The sequence below is a fragment of the Aotus nancymaae genome, unplaced genomic scaffold (genome assembly GCF_030222135.1).
Source record: "Aotus nancymaae isolate 86718 unplaced genomic scaffold, 86718_ANA_hifiasm-v0.15.2.pri h1tg000062l, whole genome shotgun sequence".
Taxonomy (NCBI): Eukaryota; Metazoa; Chordata; class Mammalia; order Primates; family Aotidae; genus Aotus; species Aotus nancymaae.
The window spans coordinates 19,836,964-19,859,774 of NW_026988476.1; the positions used below are offsets into that span (position 1 = coordinate 19,836,964).

The following is a 22,811-nucleotide window of genomic DNA, read 5'->3' on the forward strand; positions in this document are numbered from 1 at the left end:
CTGGGACTACAGGCATGTGCCACCACACCTGGCTAATTTTTGTATTTTTAGTACAAATAGGGTTTCTCCATGTTGGCCAGGCTGGTCTTGAACTCCTGACCTCAAGTGTTCCACCCACCTCAGCCTCTCAAATTGCTAGAATTACAGGCGTGAGCCACTGCGCCCGGCGCAAAACTCCTATTGAGGGAAATCCAGTTATATCCAGTAAAGTTATATATGCATTTATCCTCTGACCCAGCAATTACACATCTAGAACTTTATCCCAAAGATAGACTTGTAAAAATACAAAATAACATGCAAAACGTTATTCATCACGGCATTATTTATGACGGGCCAGAAAAACTGGAAATAACCGGTATGTCCATCAATAAGAACCTGTTTTAATAAGCTAGGACATATCCAATCAGTGCAGTGCTATGAAGCTATAAAAAGGACACAGGAGATTGCTGTACCCTGATATGGATCGTCAAGTGAAAAAAGTAAGTTAAGGAACACTATATATACTTCCTTTTGTGTAAGAAAAGGAGGAGTATACTCTGTTTACTTGTATCGTTAAAATGAAACAATAGAAAGTATCATTAAAGTGCACCAAACTTAAGTGCCTTCTAATGTGATGCAATACGACGTATTTTTGGAAAAAAATTGAACTAGAATCTAAGAAAGCTTGTAGATACAGCTTCCAGCCTAAAATAAATATGGGAGAAGGATGCACAAGTTAATGAGAAAGCACATTGAGGAAGCAAACCCAGAAGGTGGGACAGCAGTAGGAAAATAAAAAAACTAATCCACGTAACAAACCAATGGCACAAGAGAGAAGGGAAAGAGTCTATTCTAGAGTAACAAAGACACTAAGTCTTTTTTGTTTGTTTGTTTTTGAGACAGAGTCTCACGCTGTCACCCAGGCTGGAGTGCAGTGGTGCGATCTCGGCTCACTGCAACCTTTGCCTCCCGGGTTCAAGCAATTCTCTATCTCAGCTTCCCAAGTAGCCGGGATTATAGGCGTGTGCCACCATGCCTGGCTAATTTTTGTATTTTTAGTAGAGTCGGGATTTCACCATCGTGGCCTGACTGGTCTTGAACTCTTGACCTCGTGATCCACCCGCCTCGGCCTCCCAAAGTGCTGGGATTACAGGCGTCGTGAGCCACCACACCCAGCCTAGACTTAAAGTCTTAAGGGGCGTTAACAACCAAATACAATGCTGGACAACCCAACTGTAGAAAAGACATTCTGAGAGAATTAAGGAATCTGACTACAGACTGAGTACTGGATGAGGCTGTTCCGCCAAAACACAATTACAAGGGAGAAGGAATCTGCGCGTGGGAAGGCCAGGCCCCTTCCCCACTGTGAGGAGCCAGAACGTCCCTCAGCTGCCGCTCAGCCCCTGGCTTGACTTCCCGAGCAAGCGCCGCGGGACGGCGCAGACGCACTGGCTCCGCCTTCCCAACAATCTCGACCCTCGCCGCGTTCCGTTCGTGCGTGGAGCAGTCGGGACGGGAGACGAGGCTGCTGGTCCGGCAGGGGCTGTGGGGCTGCAAGCTGCGGGCCAGTGACGGTGTGAATGGCGGATTCGCAGCTGTTCTGCGTGGCGGAGGAGCGCAGCGGCCACTGCGCCGTGGTGGACGGAAACTTCCTCTACGTGTGGGGGGGCTACGTGGTAAGGGGAAGAGGCGGGACGGGAAGAACGCGCGCCGGGAGCCACTTGGCCCGAGCGGACGCACCGCCCGCCCACACCCACTCCCGAGGCCGCGGCTCGGGCCTGGCGCGCCCGGTGCCTGCAGTCCTCCCGCCCCTCCGCCGGCCGCCGCCCCCACAGCCGCGTCAGGGCTTGACGCTGTCTTGCCGTTGCTTCCATATTTAAAGCCTCAGACCAGGCTCTGGGCTTGTTTCCACTCTCCGCTCCCCTCCCCCAGCAGTCCAGTAACCCCCGGTTTGCCCAATGCAAAGGCAGTTACACCGCGATTAATTATCGTCGTTAAATCCTGACGCAGATTTAGAAGGACCCGAGGACGCCGTGCCGTATCATTTGGTATATATTTCCTTATTCCCACGGCGCGATTCGAAATAAAATACCGAAATCACTGAAGCATTTAAATATTTCTAAGCTATTTTAATGGCTTTTTTAAAACTAATGACTAGTTACGAATTTTTTTCTAGTCTCAGACCCATATTAGCAATAATATGCTAAGGAATATTATGCTTTAAAATTCTTATTACAATGGAGGTTTGAACGTGTGTGTGTTGTGTTTCGAGAATCACAGGATTATAGAAGCAAGAATTGTAAAGCTAGAAAACAGGAATACTATATGCCAATCCTCTTAGTTTACAGGCTTTTTTTTTTTTTTTTTTTTTAAGACGGAGACTACCTCTGTCGCCCAGGCTGGATGGAGTACAGTGTAGAGGTCTCTGCTTCACTACAACCTCCGCCTCCCAGGTTCAAGCAATTCTCCTGCCTCAACCTCTCAAGTAGCTGGGATTACAGGCGCACGCCACCATGCCCAATTAATTTTTTGTATTTATAGTAGAGAGGGGTTTTTGCCATGTTGGCTACGCTGGTCTCGAACTCCTGACCTCGTGATCCTCCTTCCTCGGCCTCCCAAAGTGCTGGGATTACAGACGTGAGCCATCACGGCCGGCCTCGGATTTTTTTTTTTTTTTTTTTTTAAAGCCATAAGTTCTGATAGTAGAACCTACATCTGTCTCCCTACCATTATGTGACAGACCTGTGATGTGGCTGCATCACACTGAAAAGACCAATATACAGACATACCCTGAAGGTATTGCCGGTTCTGGGTTCTGTTCTAGACCACTGCAATAAAGTGAGGTCATACGAATATTTTGGTACCTCAGTGTATTTTTAAAAAGTCATGTTTACACTGTAGTGTGTTAAATGTGCAATAGTATTATGTGTAAAAAAAAGTACATACCTGGCTGGGCGCCGTGATTCATACCTGTAATCTCAACACTTTGGGAGGCTGAGACGGGTAGATTACCTAAGGTCAGGAGTTCGAGACCAGCCTGGCCAACATAGTGAAACCCTGTCTCTACTAAAAATACAAAAATTAGCTGGGCATAGTGGCAGTCGCCTGTAATCCCAGCTACTCGGGAGGCTGAGGCAGGAGAATCGCTAGGACCTGGAAGGCCGAGGTTGCAGTGAGCCAAGATCCTGCCATTGCACTCCAGACTGGGCGACAGAGCGAGACTCTGTCTCAAAAAAAAAAAAAAAAAAAAAAGAAAAAGTACATACCTGATTTCAAAATTATTGCTAAAAAATGCTAAGGATCGTCTGAGCCTTGAGTAAATTGTATTCTTTTTGCTGGTGGAGGATGTTCCTCCATGTAGATGGCTACTGACTGGTTAGGGTGGTTGTTGCTGAAGGTTGGAGTGGCTGTGGCAATTTCTTAAAATAAGGCGAAGTTTCCCACATTGATTGAGCCTTCATATCACAAAATATTTCTCTGTAGTATGCAATGCAGTTTGATAGCCTTTTTTTTTTTTTTGAGACGGCGTCTTGCTTTTTTCCCAGGCTGGAGTGCAGTGGCACAATCTCGGCTCACTGCAACTTCCACCTCCCGGGTTCAAGCTATTCTCCTGCCTCACCCTCTCCAGTAGCTGGGATTACTGGCGTGAGCCACCACACCTGGCCTTTTTTTTTTTTTTGAGACGGAGTCTCTAAATCGCCTGGGCTGGAATGGCACCATCTCGGCTCATTGCAACCTCCACCTCCTGGGCTCAAGCCACTCTCCTGTGTCAGCCTCCCAGGAAGCTGGGATTACAGGCATGCACCACCACGCCGGGCTAATTTTTGTATGTTTAGTAGAGACGAGGTTTCACCATGTCTGCCAGGCTGGTCAAAATCCTAACCTTAGGTGATCTGCCCGCCTGGGCCTCCCAAAGTGCTGAGATTACAGGAGTGAGCCGCTACCCATGGCCTGTGTGTCAATTTTTTACATCTCATTTTAATCTTGAAAATTGTGTAATTGTTGGCTGACACCCTTTTCAGCCTCAGTCCACCTGCACCCAGGTGGGGGAAAAAGAAAATTGTGTAATTGTCAATATTGAAGAATTTGGCAAAAAAAAAAAAAAAAAAAAGAAAGAAAATTGTGTAATTGATAAGATCACAGTTCTTCAGGTGGCAGTTAGTGGATTGAAATACTTCTTTTCCTATTGTTTATTAATCCAGTCAGTAGAGGTGCTATAAGAACCACTCTGGAAAATACAACACATATTTAGATCCTGAGTCTACTACTTTTTTAAATTCTAGGGATTATCAGCAGTCAAGAAGTGTCTAAGGCATAAGTGGAAGGAAAGGGAGAGTAGGAGGCAAAAAAGAAGTCTTATGGGTAGTATAGGCTTTAAGAAAAAAAAAGGAAGACATGGCATATCATGAGAAAAAGTAGAATCCTTCTACCAATTACCTTATACCAATTACCTTATTCCAATCCTCTTATTCCAATCCTTCTAAGCAGAAGATAGTTAAAAGGCTCTGGAATCTGGTATAATACTCAGTAGTTAAGTATAATTATTGTATGATTCCACATTATATATTCCAGTCACTATTTTCTGCCTCATTGACACAGTGTATTAAAACTGACAAACATGTCCTAAAGCTCACTGATATCTATCTAAATTACTAATTGTTCTATTGTCAAACATATTCTAAAGGCCATTGAAAATAGCCCCCCCCTACAGAGGTAAAAGTGATAATAGGAAAAAACTGGTCGATTCTAATTGGTGTCAGAATATTATTTTGCTCTTCATTCTGTATCCTTTCCACATTACAGAAATTCACAGAGAATCAAGTGCTACTGCAAGGGACGTTAAAAGTTGTGAATAGCTTTTCCAAATTTGGCGGGGAAGAACTCAGTGTCTTGATATGTTTGCAGATAGTATGGTTTTCCTCTTATGGCCTTAATCAATTGAAGAGTTTTATTTCTGTAATACAGTTGATATTAATACATTTTACTCTGAACCTTTTCTTTCTTTTTTTATTTATTTAATTTTTTTTTTTTTTTTTTGAGATGGAGGCTCGCTCTGTCACCCAAGCTGGAGTGCAGTGGTGCAATCTTGGCTCACTGCAACCTCCACCTCCCGGGTTCAAGTGATTTTTCTGCCTCAGCCTCCCGAATAGCTGGGATTACAGGTGCACACCACCACACCCGGCTAATTTTTTTTTTATTTTTAGTAGAGACCGGGTTTCACTGTGTTAGCCAGGATGGTGTCAATCTCCTGACTTCATGATCTGCCCACCTCAGCCTTGGTGATTTCTAAACACCAGAAAATGAGAAGGCATATGGCAAATGAGAAAATATTTGTAACCAAGGCTGGGCGCATGGCTCTCGCCTGTAATCCCAGCATTTTGGGAGGCTGAGGCGGGCGGATCACCTGAAGTGAGGAGTTCGAGATCAGCCTGACCAATACGATGAAACCCTGTCTCTACTAAAAATACAAAAATTAGCCAGGCATGGTGGCATGTGCCCACAGTCCCAGCTACTTGGGAGGCTGAGGCATGAGAATTGCTTGAGCCCGGGAGGTAGAGGTTGCAGTAAGCAGAGATCGTGCCATTGCACTCCAGCCTGGGCAACAAGAGTGAAACTCCATATCAAAAAAAAAAAATTTGTAGCCCTGCAATGAAGACAAAGATCCTGTAAAAGATAAAGATAATATCCCCATTGAAAAGTGAACAATGGATAAGTACAATTTACAAAATAAATACAAATATCATACAAATCAAAGAAACCCAGGTAAAAATTACAATGAAGTTTTCTTCTCCAATTTGCAAAGATTAAAAAGAATTTTGAGGAAGAGTGTGGAGAAATGAATTACTAGTACACTGGTAATAGGAGTACAACTGTATGTAACCTTTTTGAGGAGAAATTTAGCAATGTGTATAAAAAATGTAAGACGTGTTTTCTCTTTAACCTAATAGTTCCACTTTCTATATTCATAAGTGATTACATTGGTCATCTATGTCATGTTGAGGGCATTTATCTTTTTTTTTTTTTTTTTTTTTTTGAGACAGAGTCTCGCTCTGTCACCAGGTGCCAGGCTAGAGTGCAGTGGTGTGATCTTGGCTCACTTCAACCTCTGCCTCCCGGGTTAAAGCAGTTCTCCTGCCTCAGCCTCCTTAGTAGCTGGAACTACAGGCACGTGCCACCATGCCCAGCTGATTTTTGTATTTTAGTAGAGGCGGGGTTTCACCATGTTGGCCAGGATGGTCTCAATCTCTTGACCTTGTGATCCACCCACCTCGGCCTCCCAAAGTGCTGGGATTACCGGTGTGAGCCACCATATCCGGCCATCATTCTTTTTAAATGACCAGAATATAAACCTCCTTTCTCTATTTGTGGTATTCCCCTAATGAGTGAATATTGTCAAGGTATTTATTCTAGTTGTCTCCTACTTATCGTCATAAAATTTAAGATATATAACTGTTCTTTATTTTACCCTAAATGTCTAGAGTTGGTTAATAGCTCATAGTAGGTACCCAATAAAAAGACTTGAAAGTCAGGTACTAACTTTTCCTGCCTCACTTGCAGCTAGGTTGTGGGCAAGTGGCTAGGACTCCATTAGTTAGATGAATCTGTGCTAGATTTGGACATGGGAATAAAGATATAAAAACAACAGGACCTGTAGAAGATTCTTAGCCTGCAATATAGTTTAGGAATATCAAGGTCCCTTGCATAAAAGGCAGCAGTGTGGTGTTTGCTAGTGATCACAGACCTGTTCTCTTGGCATGGTTTCAGATCTGGATCTTTCTTACATAGATCAGAGGCTAGTTCTTCAGCCTCCCTGATGATTCTGTGAGCTACTTAATATTCATTTCTTAGAATTTTATTTACTTAATTTTTGAATTTGAAATATATATACAAAAGAATGTATAAGTATTATTTAAATGTAAACATCTGTTTACTTTCCAGATCAAGAAATAAACAATACCTTAGAAACTTACTGTTTATCTTGCATTGATTGCCTTGCTCCCAACACCCCCACTCCCACAGGTTACCATTATTGTAAATTTCTTTTCTTTTCTTTTTTTTTTTGAGATGGAGTCTCAATCTGTTGCCCAGACTGTAGTGCAGTGGCATGGACTCGGCTCACTGCAGCCTCCGCTTCGAGTGGCTGGGACTACAGGCGCATCCCATGACGCCCAGCTAATTTTTGTATTTTTAGTAAAGGTGGAGTTTCTTCACGTTGATCAGGCTGGTCTGGAACTCCTGACCTCAGGTGATCTGCCCACCTCAGTCTCCCAAAGTGCTGGGATTACAGGCATGAGCCACCATACCCGGCCTATTATAAGCATTCTTATAATATTTTTCCTATTGTATATTCGGAAGGGCATGTACATTCCCTAGGGTATCTACCAAGGAATGAAATGTTGGGTCATTTAATATGCACATCTTCAAAATTACTTGGAAATATCAGACTGTTACCAAAATATTTGTATCAATTTACACTCCCACCAGCCATTTCCTTGCTGCATATCCTTGACAACACATTTGGTACCATCTGGCCTTACTTTTTTGCCATTCCAGTGAGTATGACATGATAGTTCATTGTGGTTTTTGTTTTTATTTCCCTTATTTACTGATAAAATTGAGTGTCTTTTTTGTAACTTTGTGGACTATTTGTGTTTTTTCTTCTATAAAAATTGTAGCTCATGTCTTCTCATTTTTCTATTGGGTATCTGTTTTTTGTTTTTTGATTTTTTTTTCACTGATTTATACAAGTTTTAAAATACATAATTGTGTGAGTTAAATATATCTTCAATTTATAGCTTGTCTTTTTATTTCTTTCTGTTTGTTTGTTTGTTTTTGAGACAGAATCTCACTTTGTCGCCCAGGCTGCAGTGCAGTGGTGTGATCTGAGCTCACTGCAACCTCTGCATCCCAGGGTCAAGCATTTCTCCTGCCTCAGCCTCCTGAGTAGCTGGGATTACAGGCGCCCTCTACCACACCCAGCTGATTTTTTGTATTTTTAGTAGAGACCAGAGTTTCACCGTGTTGCCCAGGCTGGTCTTGAATCCACCTGACCTCACGTGGTCTGCCTATCTCAGCCTCCCAAAGTGCTGGGATTACGGGCATGAGCCAACATGCCTGGCCTTGTCAAACATATTCTAATCATTCCTAGAAATAGGAAGAGAAGGGTAAAGGGAGAATTTTTTTTGAAAGATGAGATGAGGCATGTTTGTATATTGATAGGAATCATCCAGTAGAAAAGGAAAACTTGTAGAAAAGAAGGGATAACGTAGGAGGGAAGTCTCTGAGAAAGTGAAAAGGAACTAGGTCCAAACTTTTCAGTTCTGTGCTTTATCTGTGTTGAAACATTTGTGAAACTGTTTTTTATTTTTATTTTTTTGAGATGGAGTTTTGCGCTTTTTGACCAGCCTCAATGGCACGATCTCAGCTCACCATAACCTCCACCACTCGGGTTCAGGCGATTTTCCTGCCTTAGCCTCCCATGTAGCTGGGATTACAGGCATGTGCCACCAGACATAGCTAATTTTCTATTTTTAGTAGAGATAGGATTTCACCATGTTGGTCAGATTGGTCTCCAACTCCTGATCTCAAGTGATCCACCTGCCTCAGCCTCCCAAAGTGCTGGAATTACAAGCGTGAGCCACCGCGTCTAGCCAAAACTGACTTTTAAAAAATATTATCAGGTTGAAGTGAGTGTACAGTCAGTTTAACAGGTGTTATTCACTTACCCATTCACTCAATCAATGAATATTCCGTTTGTCTTTTATGGGCGAGGCACTGTAGTCGGCTCTGGGAGCATAACAGGATAGACATGATCCCTGTACTCATGAAGCTTACAGTTTAACAGTATTGGTGGTGGTGAGGGTGTGTGTGATACAAAGAAATTCAAGGGAAAGTATAGGACTATGAGAGCCTTTAAAAAATTTTTTTATTATTTTATTTTATTTTTTTATTTTTTTGAGATAGAGACTCGTTCTGTCACCCAGGCTGGAGTGGAGTGGTGCTATCTTGGCTCATTGCAACCTCTGCCTCCCTGGTTCAAGCAGTTCTCCTGCTTCTGTCTCCCAAGTAACTGGGATTACAGGCACGCACCATCACGCTTGGCTAAGTTTTATATTTTTAGTAGAGACGGGGTTTCACCATATTGGCCAGGCTGGTCTCGAACTCCTGACCTCGTGATCTCCCTGCCTCGGCCTTCCAAAGTGTTGGGATTACAGGCATCAGTCACCGCACCCAGCTGAGAACCTTTAATAGGGGACCTATTCTTGGAGAATAGGTTAGAGAAGTACATTTAAGCTGATTCCCAAAGGAGGAGGAGTTAGGCAGACTCTGAAAGAGCACTACAAGGGAAGAAAAGAGAATAGATGAATAGTCCTGTCGTAGCAAGGAACTAGGAGATGTGTAAGTACTGGAAGAGTGCTGTGTGTGAAAGGCAACTTGAAGTTTTTTTTTTTTTTTTTTTTTTTTTGAGACAGAGTCTTGCTTTGTTGCCAGGCGCCAGGCTGGAGTGCAGGGGTGCAATCTTGGCTCACTGTAGTCTCCGTCTCCTGGGTTCAAGCAATTCTCCTGCCTCAGCTTCCCAAGTAGCTGGGGCTACAGGCACGTGCCACCACACCCAGCTAGTTTTTGTATTTTTTAGTAGAGACGGGGTTTCACCATGTTGGCCAGGATGGTCTCAAACTCTTGATGTTGTAATCCACCTGCCTCGGTCTCCCAAAGTGCTGGGATTACAGGCGTGAGCCACCGCGCTCAGCCTGAAGTTTTGAGGGATGGCGGTACCATACAGTATAGAATTAAAACATTTTAGACTATGCTAAAAGCAGTAGGGAGCCGTTGATGGGATTTAAACAGTATAATGACAATTCATTTTCATAATATTTTGTAAAGGAGTACACAGGGCCGGGCACGGTGGCTCACGCCTGTAATCCCAGCACTTTGGCAGGCCCGGGGCGGGTGGATCACAAGGTCAAGAGATCGAGACCTTCCCGGCCAACATGGTGAAACCCCATCTCTACTAAAAATACAAAAATTAGCTGGGCGTGGTGGCACACACCTGTCGTCCCGGCTACTCAGGAGGCTGAGGCAGGAGAATTGCTTGCACCCAGGAGGCGGAGGTTACAGTGAGCTAAGATTGCGCCACTGCACTCCAGCCCGGTGACAAAGTGAGACTCTGTCTCAAAAAAAAAACAACAAAAAAAAGGAGTACACATGAGGCTACTGCAACCTGATGCCATTAAACCTTAGACTCATACAGTAACTCTCCTTTTAATTATTGTTTACTTAGCCATTCAATATAGATTCCTCAGTTAGACATGAGTATAAGTTTATGTTTTTTCATGGTTTGAAAAAAATTTTATTTAAATTTTTGTGGGTACATAGTAGGTACATATATTTGTGGGATACATGAGATATTTTGATACAGGTATGCAATGCATAATAGACACATCATATAAAATGGGATAGCCCCTCAAGTATTTATTCGGGAGGGGATATATTTATAGATAATCCAATTATACTCTTTTAGTTATTTTTGCAATGTACAATTATTATTGACTATAGTCACCCTGTTGTACTATCAAATACTAGGTCTTATTCTTTCTATTTTTTGTTGCCCATTAGCCATCCCTATCCATCCACTTCTACCCTCCCACTACCCTTCCGAGCCTCTGGTAACCATCCTTCTGCTCTCTTACCTCCATGAGATCAGTTGTTTTTTGTTTTTTTGTTTTTGAGACAGAGTCTCGCACTGTCACCTGGGCTGGAGTGCAATGGCACGATCTTGGCTCACTGCAACCTCTACCTCCCAGGTTCACACAATTTTCCTGCCTTAGCTTCCCGAGTAGCTGGGATTACAGGCACACACCACCACACCGGCTAATTTTTTTGTATTTTTAGTAGAGATGGGGTTTCACTATGTTGGCCACACTGGTCTCGAACTCCTGGCCTTGTGATATGCCCTCCTCGGCCTCCCAAACTGCTAGGATTATAGGCGCAAGCCACTGCGCCCGGCCAAGGGCAATTGTTTTGATTTTTAGATCTCACAAATAAGTAAGAACATGGTGTTTGTCTTTCTGTGTCTGGCTTATTTCACTTAGCTAATGACCTCCAATTCCATCCATGTTGTTGCAAATAACAGGATCTCATTCTTTTTTATGGCTGAATAGTACTCCATTGTGTACGAGTACCCCATTTTCTTTATCCATTCATGTGTTGATGGACACAAGTTGCTTCCAAATTTTGGGTATTGTGAACAGTGCTGCTGCAAACATGAGAGTGCAGACATCTCTGCAATACACAGATTTACTTTCTTTTGAATGTATACATAGCATGGGTGTGCTGGATCATATGGTAGCTCTATTGTTAGTTTTTTAGGGAACCTCCAAACTGTTCTCCATAGTAGTTGTACTAATTTACATGCCCACCACCAAAGTATATGAGAGTTCCCTTTTCTTCACTTCCTTGACAGCATTTGTTCCTGCCTTTCTTTTGGATAAAAGCCATTTTAGGCCAGGCGTGGTGGTTCACGCCTGTAATCCTAGCACTTTACAGGTGCTGGGAGGCCAAGGCAGGTGGATCACGAGGTCAAGAGATCAAGACCATCCTGACCATCATGGTGAAACCTCGTCTCTATTAAAATATAAAAAAATTAGCTGGGCATGGTGGTGCACGCTTGTAGTCTCAGCTATTTGGGAGGCTGAGGCGGAAGAATCACTTGAACCAGGAGGCGGAGGTTGCAGTGTGAGCCGAGATTGCACCAATGCACTCCAGCCTGGTATCAGAGCGAGACTCTGTCTCAAAAAAAAAAAAAAAAGCTGTTTTAACTGAAGTGAGATGATACCTCATTGTAGTTTTGATTTGATTTATTTGATGATCCATGATGTTGGGCATCTTTATATATGCCATTCATATGTCTTCTTTTGAGAAATATGTATACAAGTCTTGTGCCCATTTTTTTCTTTTCTTCTTTTTTTTTTTTAAATCCACTTGACATCCAATTTTGGGAGATTTTGCCCAGTTTTTAATCAGATTGTTAGATTTTTTTCCTGTAGAGTCGTTTGAGCTCCTTGTATATTCTAGTTATTAATCCCTTGTCAGATGGGTAGTTTGCAAATATTTTTTCCCATTCTGTGTGTTGCCACTTCATTTTGTTGACTGTTCCCTTCACTGTGCAGAAGCATTTAAACTTGATATGATCCCATTTATCTATTTTTGCTTTGATGGCCTGTGCCTATGGGGTATTATTCAACAAATTTTTGCCCAGACCAATGTCCTGGAGGGTTTCCCCAATATTTTCTTGTAGTAGTTTCATAGTTTGAAGTCTTAGATTTAAGTCTTTAATCCATTTTTATTTGATTTTTGTATATGGCGAAAGATAGGACCCTAGTTTCATTCTTTTACATTTGAATATCCAGTTTTCCCAGCACCTTGTATTGAAAAGACTTAGACATAGTGTAAGTTTAATTTCCTTGGAATTAATACATTGGTTTTCTATTTTTACCTGAGAGAGAGAGAGAGACATAAAGATGTGGTCAAGATACTATTTTTTTTTTTTTTTTTTTTTTTAGAAACAGGGTCTGGCTCTGTCGCCCAGGCTGGAGTGCCGTGGCACAAACTGCAACCTCTGCCTCCTAGGTTCAAGCAATTCTCCTGCCTCAGCCTTCCAAGTAGCTGGGCTTATAGGCGTGTGCCACCATGCTTGGCTAGTTTTTTTGTATTTTTAATAGAGGTGGAGTTTTACCATGTTAATCTCAAACTCCTAACCTCAGGTGATCCACCTGCCTCAACCTCCCAAAGTGCTGGGATTACAGGGGTGAGCCACGGTGTCTGGCCGGTATTTTTTAATTATTTTATAGATTCTGAGAAATGTCACAGATTTGCGTAAAGATTTGTTTTACCCCTAAGTTTTTTAAGCTCAAAATAAAAGTCTTATTTCTCTTTTCATCATGAATGTCAGAATGTGCTATTCTATTTGTGATCAGCTTCTTTAGAGATTATTCAAGTTCAGAGTTATCATTTTGACTAGTTAAATGTATTATGATCATTATATTCTAGATTTAATGAACACCTAACATTATGCTTTACATATAGTAGGCACTCCAAAAATATGTTCAGTGAATTAAAGTATCTGAGATATCTTAATAAGGTATTTAATTATATATTTGAAAAAAATTCTTCCATTAATACTTCCTGTCACTCAAAATGTAGTACCCTTTTTTGGATGATTCTTTTATTCCTGGCTTTATAGTCTTTAATATTCTGCTGTAAATCTTATTGTTTTGCTATTTTCTCTTATATAAAGCCCCTTTTAAAGGTTTAATTGACATAAGTATTTTCTTGAGACTCATATACTTGCTAGGTTTTATTTTGATCATTTATTGTTTTCCCACTTTCTCTTAGAAAATCTTTCTTTCATTTTCTTTTGATATATTCTATTTTATATTAAAAAAATCTTTGAGCCTTTTATGTTTTACAGTATTTTAATAACTATTTTTCTCATCCTGAGAAGCTGTATAACTGTTTGCTATGTAATTGATAAACATAATTTTATGTATTCTGTATTTTTAGTCTATTGAAGACAATGAAGTATATTTGCCTAATGATGAAATTTGGACCTATGATATTGATAGTGGGTTGTGGTAAGTAATTTTAAATTGCGGACTGTCTGGTCTTAGTATCTATTATAAATGTTTCTGTAGACTCTAAGGAATTTGAGACCATACTTCCAACATACTGCAGCATTTTCGAAGTCTCCCTTTTCTTTTCTTTTAATGCTTTTATTCTCTGGCTTATTCATTCCCCTATTGTCTTTCCCATTCCATTTTTTGTCTTTTCTCTCAAGACCAGTGCTGTCTCTGAAGAAATTCCCAGTTCTAGTTACATGTGAAATTTTTGTGATTTTGTTTTCCTAGCAGGTTGAAAAGTTTTTACCCTGGATCTTCTTAGAGTTTTTATATTATTGGCCACCATTACATTGTAATTGTAATTGACAATGACAATTTTCACTGACAAAAGTACTCATGGAGTTTAAAGAGAATTTTAATTTGCCTTTCTGGAAAGTTATGGGGATTCCATGTTATTTTTGCTGCAGGAGAATGCACCTCATGGAAGGAGAACTCCCAGCCTCCATGTCAGGAAGTTGTGGTGCTTGCATTAATGGAAAGCTGTACATTTTTGGAGGATATGATGACAAAGGATACAGCAATCGAGTAATAATTTCTTTAATTCAAGAGTGCAGCAAAATGTAATATTTAATGTATCATTTCTTTTCAAGAAGTTACAAGTTACAAATATTTTAAAAAGAAGTTACATAGAAAACCTTAAACTTGTAATTAAAGGTTTTAAAGCTAGATTGAAAATGCAGCAGTCCTGCTCTTCTCTTCTTCTGTGTCTTTCTGCTTCAGAATTAACTGCATGTTTAATTGATATTAATAGGACAAGAGCAGGATGGAAAAAACTCATTTCAATATATTTTATATATCATTTTTACTCCTAAAACAGTCTCATTTTTATTCTGCAATTTTTAATTTTTAATAAGTAACAAGCTTACCTATTAAAAAGAAAAAAAGTAATCTTGGATCACATTTCCTCTGGTATAGATTTAATTTTTAAATGCCCTGTCTGCTAATAGTGTTCTCATCTTTTAAAGCTTTATTTTGTTAATTTACGAACAAGAGATGGAACCTACATTTGGGAAAAAATCACCAACTTTGAAGGACAACCACCTACACCACGTAATAAGCTTTCCTGCTGGGTATATAAAGACAGGTAATGCAGCAGTTGCACTTAATGCATTATGTCTACCTAAGCAAAGATAATAGCTTTTGGCTAAAATACAGAAAACTTAAAGGTATGAGTTTTTTCAAGATAGCAATTGATTTTCTAAATAATCAGTATATCTGTGGATAATGCCCATTTTATTTCTTCCTTTCTAATCTTTAAACTTTTTGCTGCCTCATTGCACTGGGTAGGGCCTTGAGTAAATCCAGTGCTTATATTTATACTTTCATGTATTACTCTTTCTTTTTCTCTGAACAGTATTTATCGTTTCCCTATTTTCTGAGCATCAATAAAACTAGATGGTAACCTCTTCATCCCTCTATCCCTCCCATTCCTTCAACGCTAGTTTTTGTGAGTCACGTTTTTAATCCTTCTGTTCCATTTTTGGGAAGAGGGGTAATTTCAGTTATGAATATTTTAGCACTCCTCTCCCTGTTTACTGTTTATCATTTCTTGCTAAATCTTTTTAACTATTTTTTGTGGTTTTTCATATTTTTATTCTTTATGTCCTTTACTGTATTTTCTGTGATAACTGTCTCTCTTTGCTCTCTGTAACATTGTCTTTATTTCTGAAATGAGTTTTTCTTCCCTTTTATTTTTTTTCCTAATTTTTTTTTTTTTAAGATGGAATCTCGCTCTGTCACTCAGGCTGGAATGCAATGGCACCATTTCGGCTCAGTGCAACCTCCGCATCCCAGGTTAAAGTGATTCTCCTGCCTCAGCCTCCCAAGTAGCTGGAATTACAGGCGCCTGTCACCATGCCTGGCTAATTTTTGTATTTTTGGTAGACATGGGGCTCTGCTATGTTGGTTAGGTTGGTCTCGAACTTCTGACCTCGTGATCTGCCTGCCTCAGCCTCCCAAAGTGCTGGGATTACAGGCATGAGCCACCATGTCCAGCCTTCTTTTCTAATTTCTAACAATTCTGTTTCAGCTCTTCGTATTTTCTGGCCATTAGCTCTGTTATTTGAGTTGTTTTATTTTTGTTTTAAGGGTTTTGCTAATTACTTTGTTAAATTTTATTTGTGTTTTAAAATATCATGGCTGGGCGTGGTGGCTCACGCCTATAATCCCAGCACTTTGGGGGGCCGAGGCGGGTGGATCACGAGGCCAAGAGATCGAGACCATCCTGGTCGACATGGTGAAACCCCGTCTCTGCTAAACATACAAAAAATTAGCCAAGCATGGTGGCGTGCGCCTGTAGTCCCAGCTACTCGGGAGGCTGAGGCAGGAGAATTGCTCAAACCCAGGAGACGGAGGTTGTGGTTAGCCGAGATCGCGCCATTGCGCTCCAGCCTGGGTAACAAGAACGAAACTCCTTCCCCCCCAAAAAAATAAAATAAAATAAAATAAAATAAAATATCATTCAGTATTCACTTTTCAGTTTTCAGATTTGCTTGTCTCTTAAATGTTTTTAAACAATTTGTTCAGTAGAGGACTAAGTAAGGTCTATACATTGTAATTGATTGATATGTCTTTTTTTTTTTTTCCTGAGATGAGTCTCACTCTGTTGCTCAGGCTGGAGTGCTGTGGCATGTCAGCCCACTCCAACCTACGCCTCCCAGGTTCAAGTGATTCTTCTGCCTCGGCCTCCCTAGTAGCTGGGACTACAGGGATGTGCCACCACACCCGGCTCATTTTTTGTATTTTTAGTGGAGAAGGGTTTCACTGTGTTAGCCAGGATGATCTCCATCTCCTGACCTCCTGATCCACCCACCTTCGGCCTCTCAAAGTGCTGGGATTACAGGTGTGAGCCACCACACCTGACTGATACGTCTTTTAAGTTGCTTTTATTCTAAAGATTTCCTTTTGGTCTTTTTTGTTTTGTTTTTGAAATTTATTTGATAAAGAAACTATGTCATTTGGCTGTAGAATCCCAGTAGTCTGCACTGTGTTGATTTTATCTCTGTGATATTTGGCATATTAATCTACACTTTCTATTTTCTGTAAATTGGTACTTAGATCTAGAAACTTAATCAAATTCATGTTCTTTTTTGGTTGTTGGTTTGGGAGCGAACAAAAGTACTTTGCAGTTAACTATTTTTAGGCATTAGTAGGCACATAATGTTTGGTTGTCTCTATGTTAGCAAGCACTGATGATTGTTGCCTAGATCCATTTTCATACAAGAAGATGCAAAGTGATGATACTCTAATTCTATTATTTGTTCCTAATTTGTTAGTGGAATACTTCTATAAAAATTAACTTTCCTTAACTGTTTGTTAATCCTAAGACACCATTTGTATAGGAAAATCAGGAAAAATGTTTGATTCTTTCCCCTTTTGGATTAGTATTCAACAGCTGAGTCATTTCTCTAGCATCCGTCAAGGTGGTCAGTAAGGTTTTAAATTATCACTTTAGAATCATGGATTTGAAATATTTGATGTCAGCCTGGCATAGTGGCTCTTGCCTGTAATCCCAACATTTTGGGAGGTCAGGAGTTCGAGACCAGCCTGGCCAATATGGCAGAATCCCGTCTTTACTAAAAAAAAAAAAATTAGCCGGATGTGTTGGTGTGCCAGTTCCAATTGACAGACCCTGACCCAGCAACAGATGAGCAAATGCATTCAGACACAGATACCCAGTGAAAGAACAGGCTAGGAGTCTGGGCAGCTTACCGAACCCCAAGGAGGGTGCTGTAAAGAGTTAGCCTATGTCCCTCACCAGCTGGCACTGCAGGCTTTTATTCAGTATAGATTTAATGGCAAAGGCTTTGAATCAGCTCACTTGTGGATAAACATGGTTGCCTTCCCAGGAGAGAGCAGTCCTACTAATGATTAAAGGTCAGGTTCAGAGGCCTAAAGCAAACACCATTTGCAGGTAATAGCATTGTTGACTCCCCAAGTAGAAAGTAGTAATGCACCCATGGATATTCAAGGGTAAGTCTCAGGACTACATGAGTAAACCAGCTCTTCAGATAAACTACCTTACATTCCTTTGTACCTACTCCTGCCTAATTGCCTCTGGGTAAGAACCGCTGCCTTCGGCTCATTCCTTCCTGAGGCTTTTGCAAAAACCTCCCAGCCTTCCAAGAAGGTTTGTGTCTATTTTACAATTTTTCAATTTTTCCCACCACTCTGACTGAACCCCTACAGTAGTACATGCCTGTAGTCACAGCTACTGAGGTGACTGAGGCAGGACAATCACTTGAACCCAAGAGATGGAGGTTGCGGTGAGCTGAGATCTTACCACTTTACTCCAGCCTGGGCGACAGTGAGACTGTCTCAAAAAAAAAAAATATCTAGGGCCAGGCGTGGTGGCTCACGCCTATAATCCCAGCACTTTGGGAGGCCAAGGCAGGTGGATCACAAGGTCAGAAGTTCAAGACCAACCTGGCCAACATAGTGAAACCCCTTCTCTACTAAAAATACAAAACTTAGGTTGAGGGGGAGGGGCATGGTGGCAGGTGCCTGTAATCTCAGCTGTTCAGGAGGCTGAGGCAAAGAATTGCTTGAACCTGGGAGGCAGAGGTTGCAGTGGGCTGAGATCATGCCACTGCACTCCAGCCTGGGGGACAGAGCAAGACTGCATCTCAAAAAAAAAAAAAAAAATCAAAATTAGCTGGGTGTGGTGGCACACACCTGTAGTCCTAGCCCTTCAGGAGGCTGAGATGGGAGGATTTATTGAACCCAGGAGTTCAAAGCTGCAGTGAGCCATGATCACAGTACTGCACTCCAGCTTGGGTGACAGAGGGAGGCTTCGTCTCTTAAAAAATTTTTTTTGATGTGTTCAAATTCATGAGTTATCTCTTTTATTAAGCCCAAATTATCTCATCTTTGTCAGGTGAGGCCCCCTTCAAGTTAACTCCTAAATCTTTTTGACAAGACCTCTAGCAGTCTCATCATTTGTATGCTTTTTAATATGACAAGACATTCCAGATTCATCTTGGATATTTCCTTTCCTAGACTATTATCTGCCACTTCTCTAAGGAATTCTGATTCTATTTGGTGGCAGAGTATATTTACAGACTTCAGTCCTAGTGCTAGGAATGTCATTGCTGTTGGGTAGGTTATTATTTTTACACTTTTTGAGAAGCCAGAGAAAGGAAATAAAAATTATTTAAGATGAAACACAACCTGCATTCATGTATACCTTTTTATTTCATATTCAGAACCATTCAGTTTGTAACCAAACTCACTGATCTACATTGGCTTACATTCATATATGTCTGTCTGTCTGTCTGTCTGTCTTTCTTTTTTTTTTGAGACAAAGTCTCATTCTGTTGCCCAGGCTGGAGTGCAGTGGTGCAATCTCAGCTCATCACAACCTCTGCCTCCCGGGTTCAAGCGATTCTCCTGCCTCAGCCTCCAGAGTAGCTGGGACTACAGGCACACACCATCATGCCTGGCTAATTTTTGTATTTTTAGTAGAGGCGGGGTTTCACTGTTGGCCAGGCTGGTCTCAAACTCCTGACCTTGTGATTCGCCTGCCTCAGCCTCACAAAGTCCCAAAGTGCTGGGATTACAGTCATGAGCCACTGTGCCTGGCCTTCATATATGTCTTTCAAAGTCAGCAACATGATTACTGCCTTTTTTTTTAAATTGATTACCGCTTTATCCCTTAATTCACACTACAATACCAGTAATACTACCAAAATATGATTTCCAAAAACAGTTTTAATATTATTTACAATTCTTTTATTTTTTAGCATTTATACCACTAGAGATGTACAGTCAAATCTTATATGTTTTAGTCACTTGAAAAAGTTCTCTGTGTGATTTTGCTGCCTCCTTAATACATAGATTCATTTGTTATTTTGCTTTTTACTTTTAGGATTTGTTTTTTAAAAATTCAATTTTGTTTTTATAATCATAGTTTACATTGTTTTCAGATAAAAAATCAAAATGTTTTGATTTTTAAGATTAGGTTTGTTTTTCTTTGAGTCAGGGTCTCACTCTGTCACCCAGGCAGTAGTACAGTGGCATGACCACAGCTCACCACAGCGTCAACCTCCAGGCCTCAGATGATCCTCCTGCCTCGGCCTCCCAAGTAGCTGGGACCACAGGTGCATGCCACCACACCTAGCTTTTTTTTTTTTTTTTTTTTACTTTTTGTAGAGATGAGGTCTCACTCTGTTATCCTGGCTGATCTCCAATGATCTCCAACTCCTGTCCTCAAGGGATCCTCCTGCCTTGACCTCCCAAAGTACTGGGATTACAGCCATGAACCACCAAACCCAGCCTATTTTTTTAAACTTTATTTAAAACATATTTATATATTCTGGCCAAGCATGATGTCTCACGTTTATAATCCCAGCACTTTGGGAGGCCAAGATAGGTAGATCACTTAAAGCCAGGAGTTTGAGACCAGCCTGGCCAACATGGCAAAACCCCATCTCTACTAAAAATACAAAAATTAGCTGGGCATGGTGGCACGCATCTGTAATCCCAGCTACTTGGGAGGCTGAGGTGTGAGAATTGCTTGAACCCAGGAAGTGGATGTTACAGTGGGCTGAGATCATGCCACTGCACTCCAGACTGGGTGACATAGTAAGACTTTGTCTTAGAAAGAAAAAAATACATATATATATGTATATTCTACGAGATAGTCTTCCCTGTGTGTTTTCTTCAGCTCGATTATTGATGGTTCTATAGTTATATGTTAAACAGTTCAGTTTTTTTCTAACTGATTTGAAATACTACTTTAACATCTACTTAATTTCCATATATATTTCCATATATTTATGAAAATTAAGTAGATGTTAAAGTACATGTTATGTTACATATATATATTGTATACTATATGTATACATACATATGTATACTTAGTATACACTATATATACTTAGTATATACATGTACATATGTATATGTGTATAGTGTATATGTTATATAACATATACACTTTAACATATAATTAACATAAGTAGTATATATAATATAAAATGTTTATTTTTATTTTTTATTTATTTATTTTTGAGACGGAGTTTCGCTCTTGTTACCCAGGCTGGAGTGCAATGGTGCGATCTCGGCTCACCTCAACCTCCGCCTCCTGGGTTCAGGCAATTCTCCTGCCTCAGCCTCCTGAGTAGCTGGGATTACAGGCACGTGCCACCAGCTAATTTTTTGTATTTTTAGTAGAGACGGGGTTTCACTATGTTGACCAGGATGGTCTTGATCACTTGACCTCGTGATCCACCCGCCTCGGCCTCCCAAAGTGCTGGGATTACAGGCGTGAGCCACTGCGCCCGGCCCCTAAAATGTTTATTTTTTACAAACCACAGTGCTTCCATTATTCATGTTAAAAAGAAAAAAAATGTTTATCTTTGTATGTGCTTTAACATATATACTTAATATATATACACTGAATTTCCATATATATGATTTATTTTTATATATTTTATATATACATATATACTTATCATTTATAAATTATGTATATTTATATTAAGTATATATATATACTTTATCATATTAAGTACATGTAAACATATATGTAAAAGATATAATATATAAAATATAAAAGGTAAAACATTACCTTTTAAACCTAGATGTTATGAGCAATGAATATTGATTTTTATTAAATACTTTTTCTTTTGAAGTTGTTTGAGATTTTTTTCTGATTTTAAGTACTGATGTCATATATTAAATATTTTCTAATATAATATACTTGTGTTTCTGATATAAATCTTACTTGGTTGTAACAAGTATTTCAGCATATTGTTGAATTTCATTCACAGATATATACAGAATTTTTTAAGAGGAGTAATTGGTAGCTTTGTCAGTTTACCTCCTGGTTAGGCCTAACTTTTTGTCATATTGGTTTGGAAAAAGCATTTTAAGGGCTGGAGGCCAACATAGGACTGAACTCTTATCTCTGAACCTTGCAGAGACTTGTCTAAAGGGAGTATCTCTGAATGCTTATGACAGTGACATGTGTTTCTGTAAGCCACTATGGTTTTCTGCTTTTGTTTTTTCGGGTTAATCTACCCTCTAAAGTATTTTTGGACCTTTAAAAGTTCTTTTTTGTTGTTAGTATGTAAAAGAAACCAGTAACAGTGATTGGCCTAGGCAGGGGAATTAAGTGACTGAGAGTAGGAGGGAGACTTACTTTTTGCTGTGCTTTTTTTTTCTTGAGATGGAGTCTTGCTCTTATTGCCCAGGCTAGAGTACGATGGCGTTATCTCTGCTCACTTCAACCTCCGCCTCCCAGGTTCAAGCAATTCTCCTGCCTCAGCTTCCCAAGTAGCTGGGGTTACAGGTGCTTGCCACCATGTCCTGCTCATTTTTGTATTTTTAGTAGTGATAGGGTTTCACCATGTTGGCCAGGCTAGTCTTGTACTCCTGACCTCAGGTGACCCGCCCATCTCAGCCTCCCAAGTGCTGGGATTACATGCGTGAGCCACCGCACCAGCTTGCTAAACCTTTTCTTAAAGGTTGTGGTAAATACATAAAACATAAAGTTTTTCGCCCAGGCATGGTGGCTCATGCCTGTAATCCTAGCACTTTGGGAGGCCAAGGTGGACGGATCACGTGAGGTCGGGAGTTCGAGACCAGCCTGACCAACATGAAGAAACCCCATCTCTACTAAAAATACTAAAAAATTAGCTTAGCATGGTGGTACATGCCTGTAATCCCAGCTACTTGAGAGAGGCTGAAACAGGAGAATCGCTTGGCCCTGGGAGGCAGAGGTTGTGGTGAGCTGAGATTGTGCCATTGTACTCCAGCCTGGACAAGAGTGAAATTCCAACTCAAAAAAAATAAATAAAAATAAAATTTTTCATTTTAACTATATTAAGTATACAATTCAGTGGCACTAATTACTTTCATAATGTTGTGCAACCATCACCAGTACCTACTTTCAAACTTTTTAATTACTCCAAACAGAAATTCTGTACCCATTAAGCAATATCTCCCCATTCTCTCTTCTTTCCAACGCCTGGTGACCTCTAATCTTCTTTCTGTCTATAATAATTTGTGAATAGTCAACTAATAGGTATTTCATAAAAATTGAATCATAAAATATTTGTTCTTTTTGTCTGGCTTATTTCACTTAACATAATGTTTTCAAGGTGCATTATGTTGTAACATATATTACTCCTTTTTATGGCTGAGTAATAT

General features: G+C 40.4%; 1 protein-coding gene across 1 annotated transcript in view; it reads left to right on the forward strand.

The window, feature by feature from the left end:
• The first annotated feature begins 1,505 nt into the window (after positions 1 to 1,505).
• The window catches only part of KLHDC1 (kelch domain containing 1), a 62,695-nt gene continuing 41,389 nt past the window's right edge, over positions 1,506 to 22,811 (forward strand). Inside the window, exons 1-4 of the mRNA XM_012456267.2 lie at positions 1,506 to 1,655; positions 13,543 to 13,613; positions 14,066 to 14,183; positions 14,624 to 14,742. Coding sequence (XP_012311690.1) covers positions 1,560 to 1,655; positions 13,543 to 13,613; positions 14,066 to 14,183; positions 14,624 to 14,742 — 404 coding nt within the window. The 5' untranslated portion in view covers positions 1,506 to 1,559. The remainder of the gene's footprint in view (positions 1,656 to 13,542; positions 13,614 to 14,065; positions 14,184 to 14,623; positions 14,743 to 22,811) is intronic.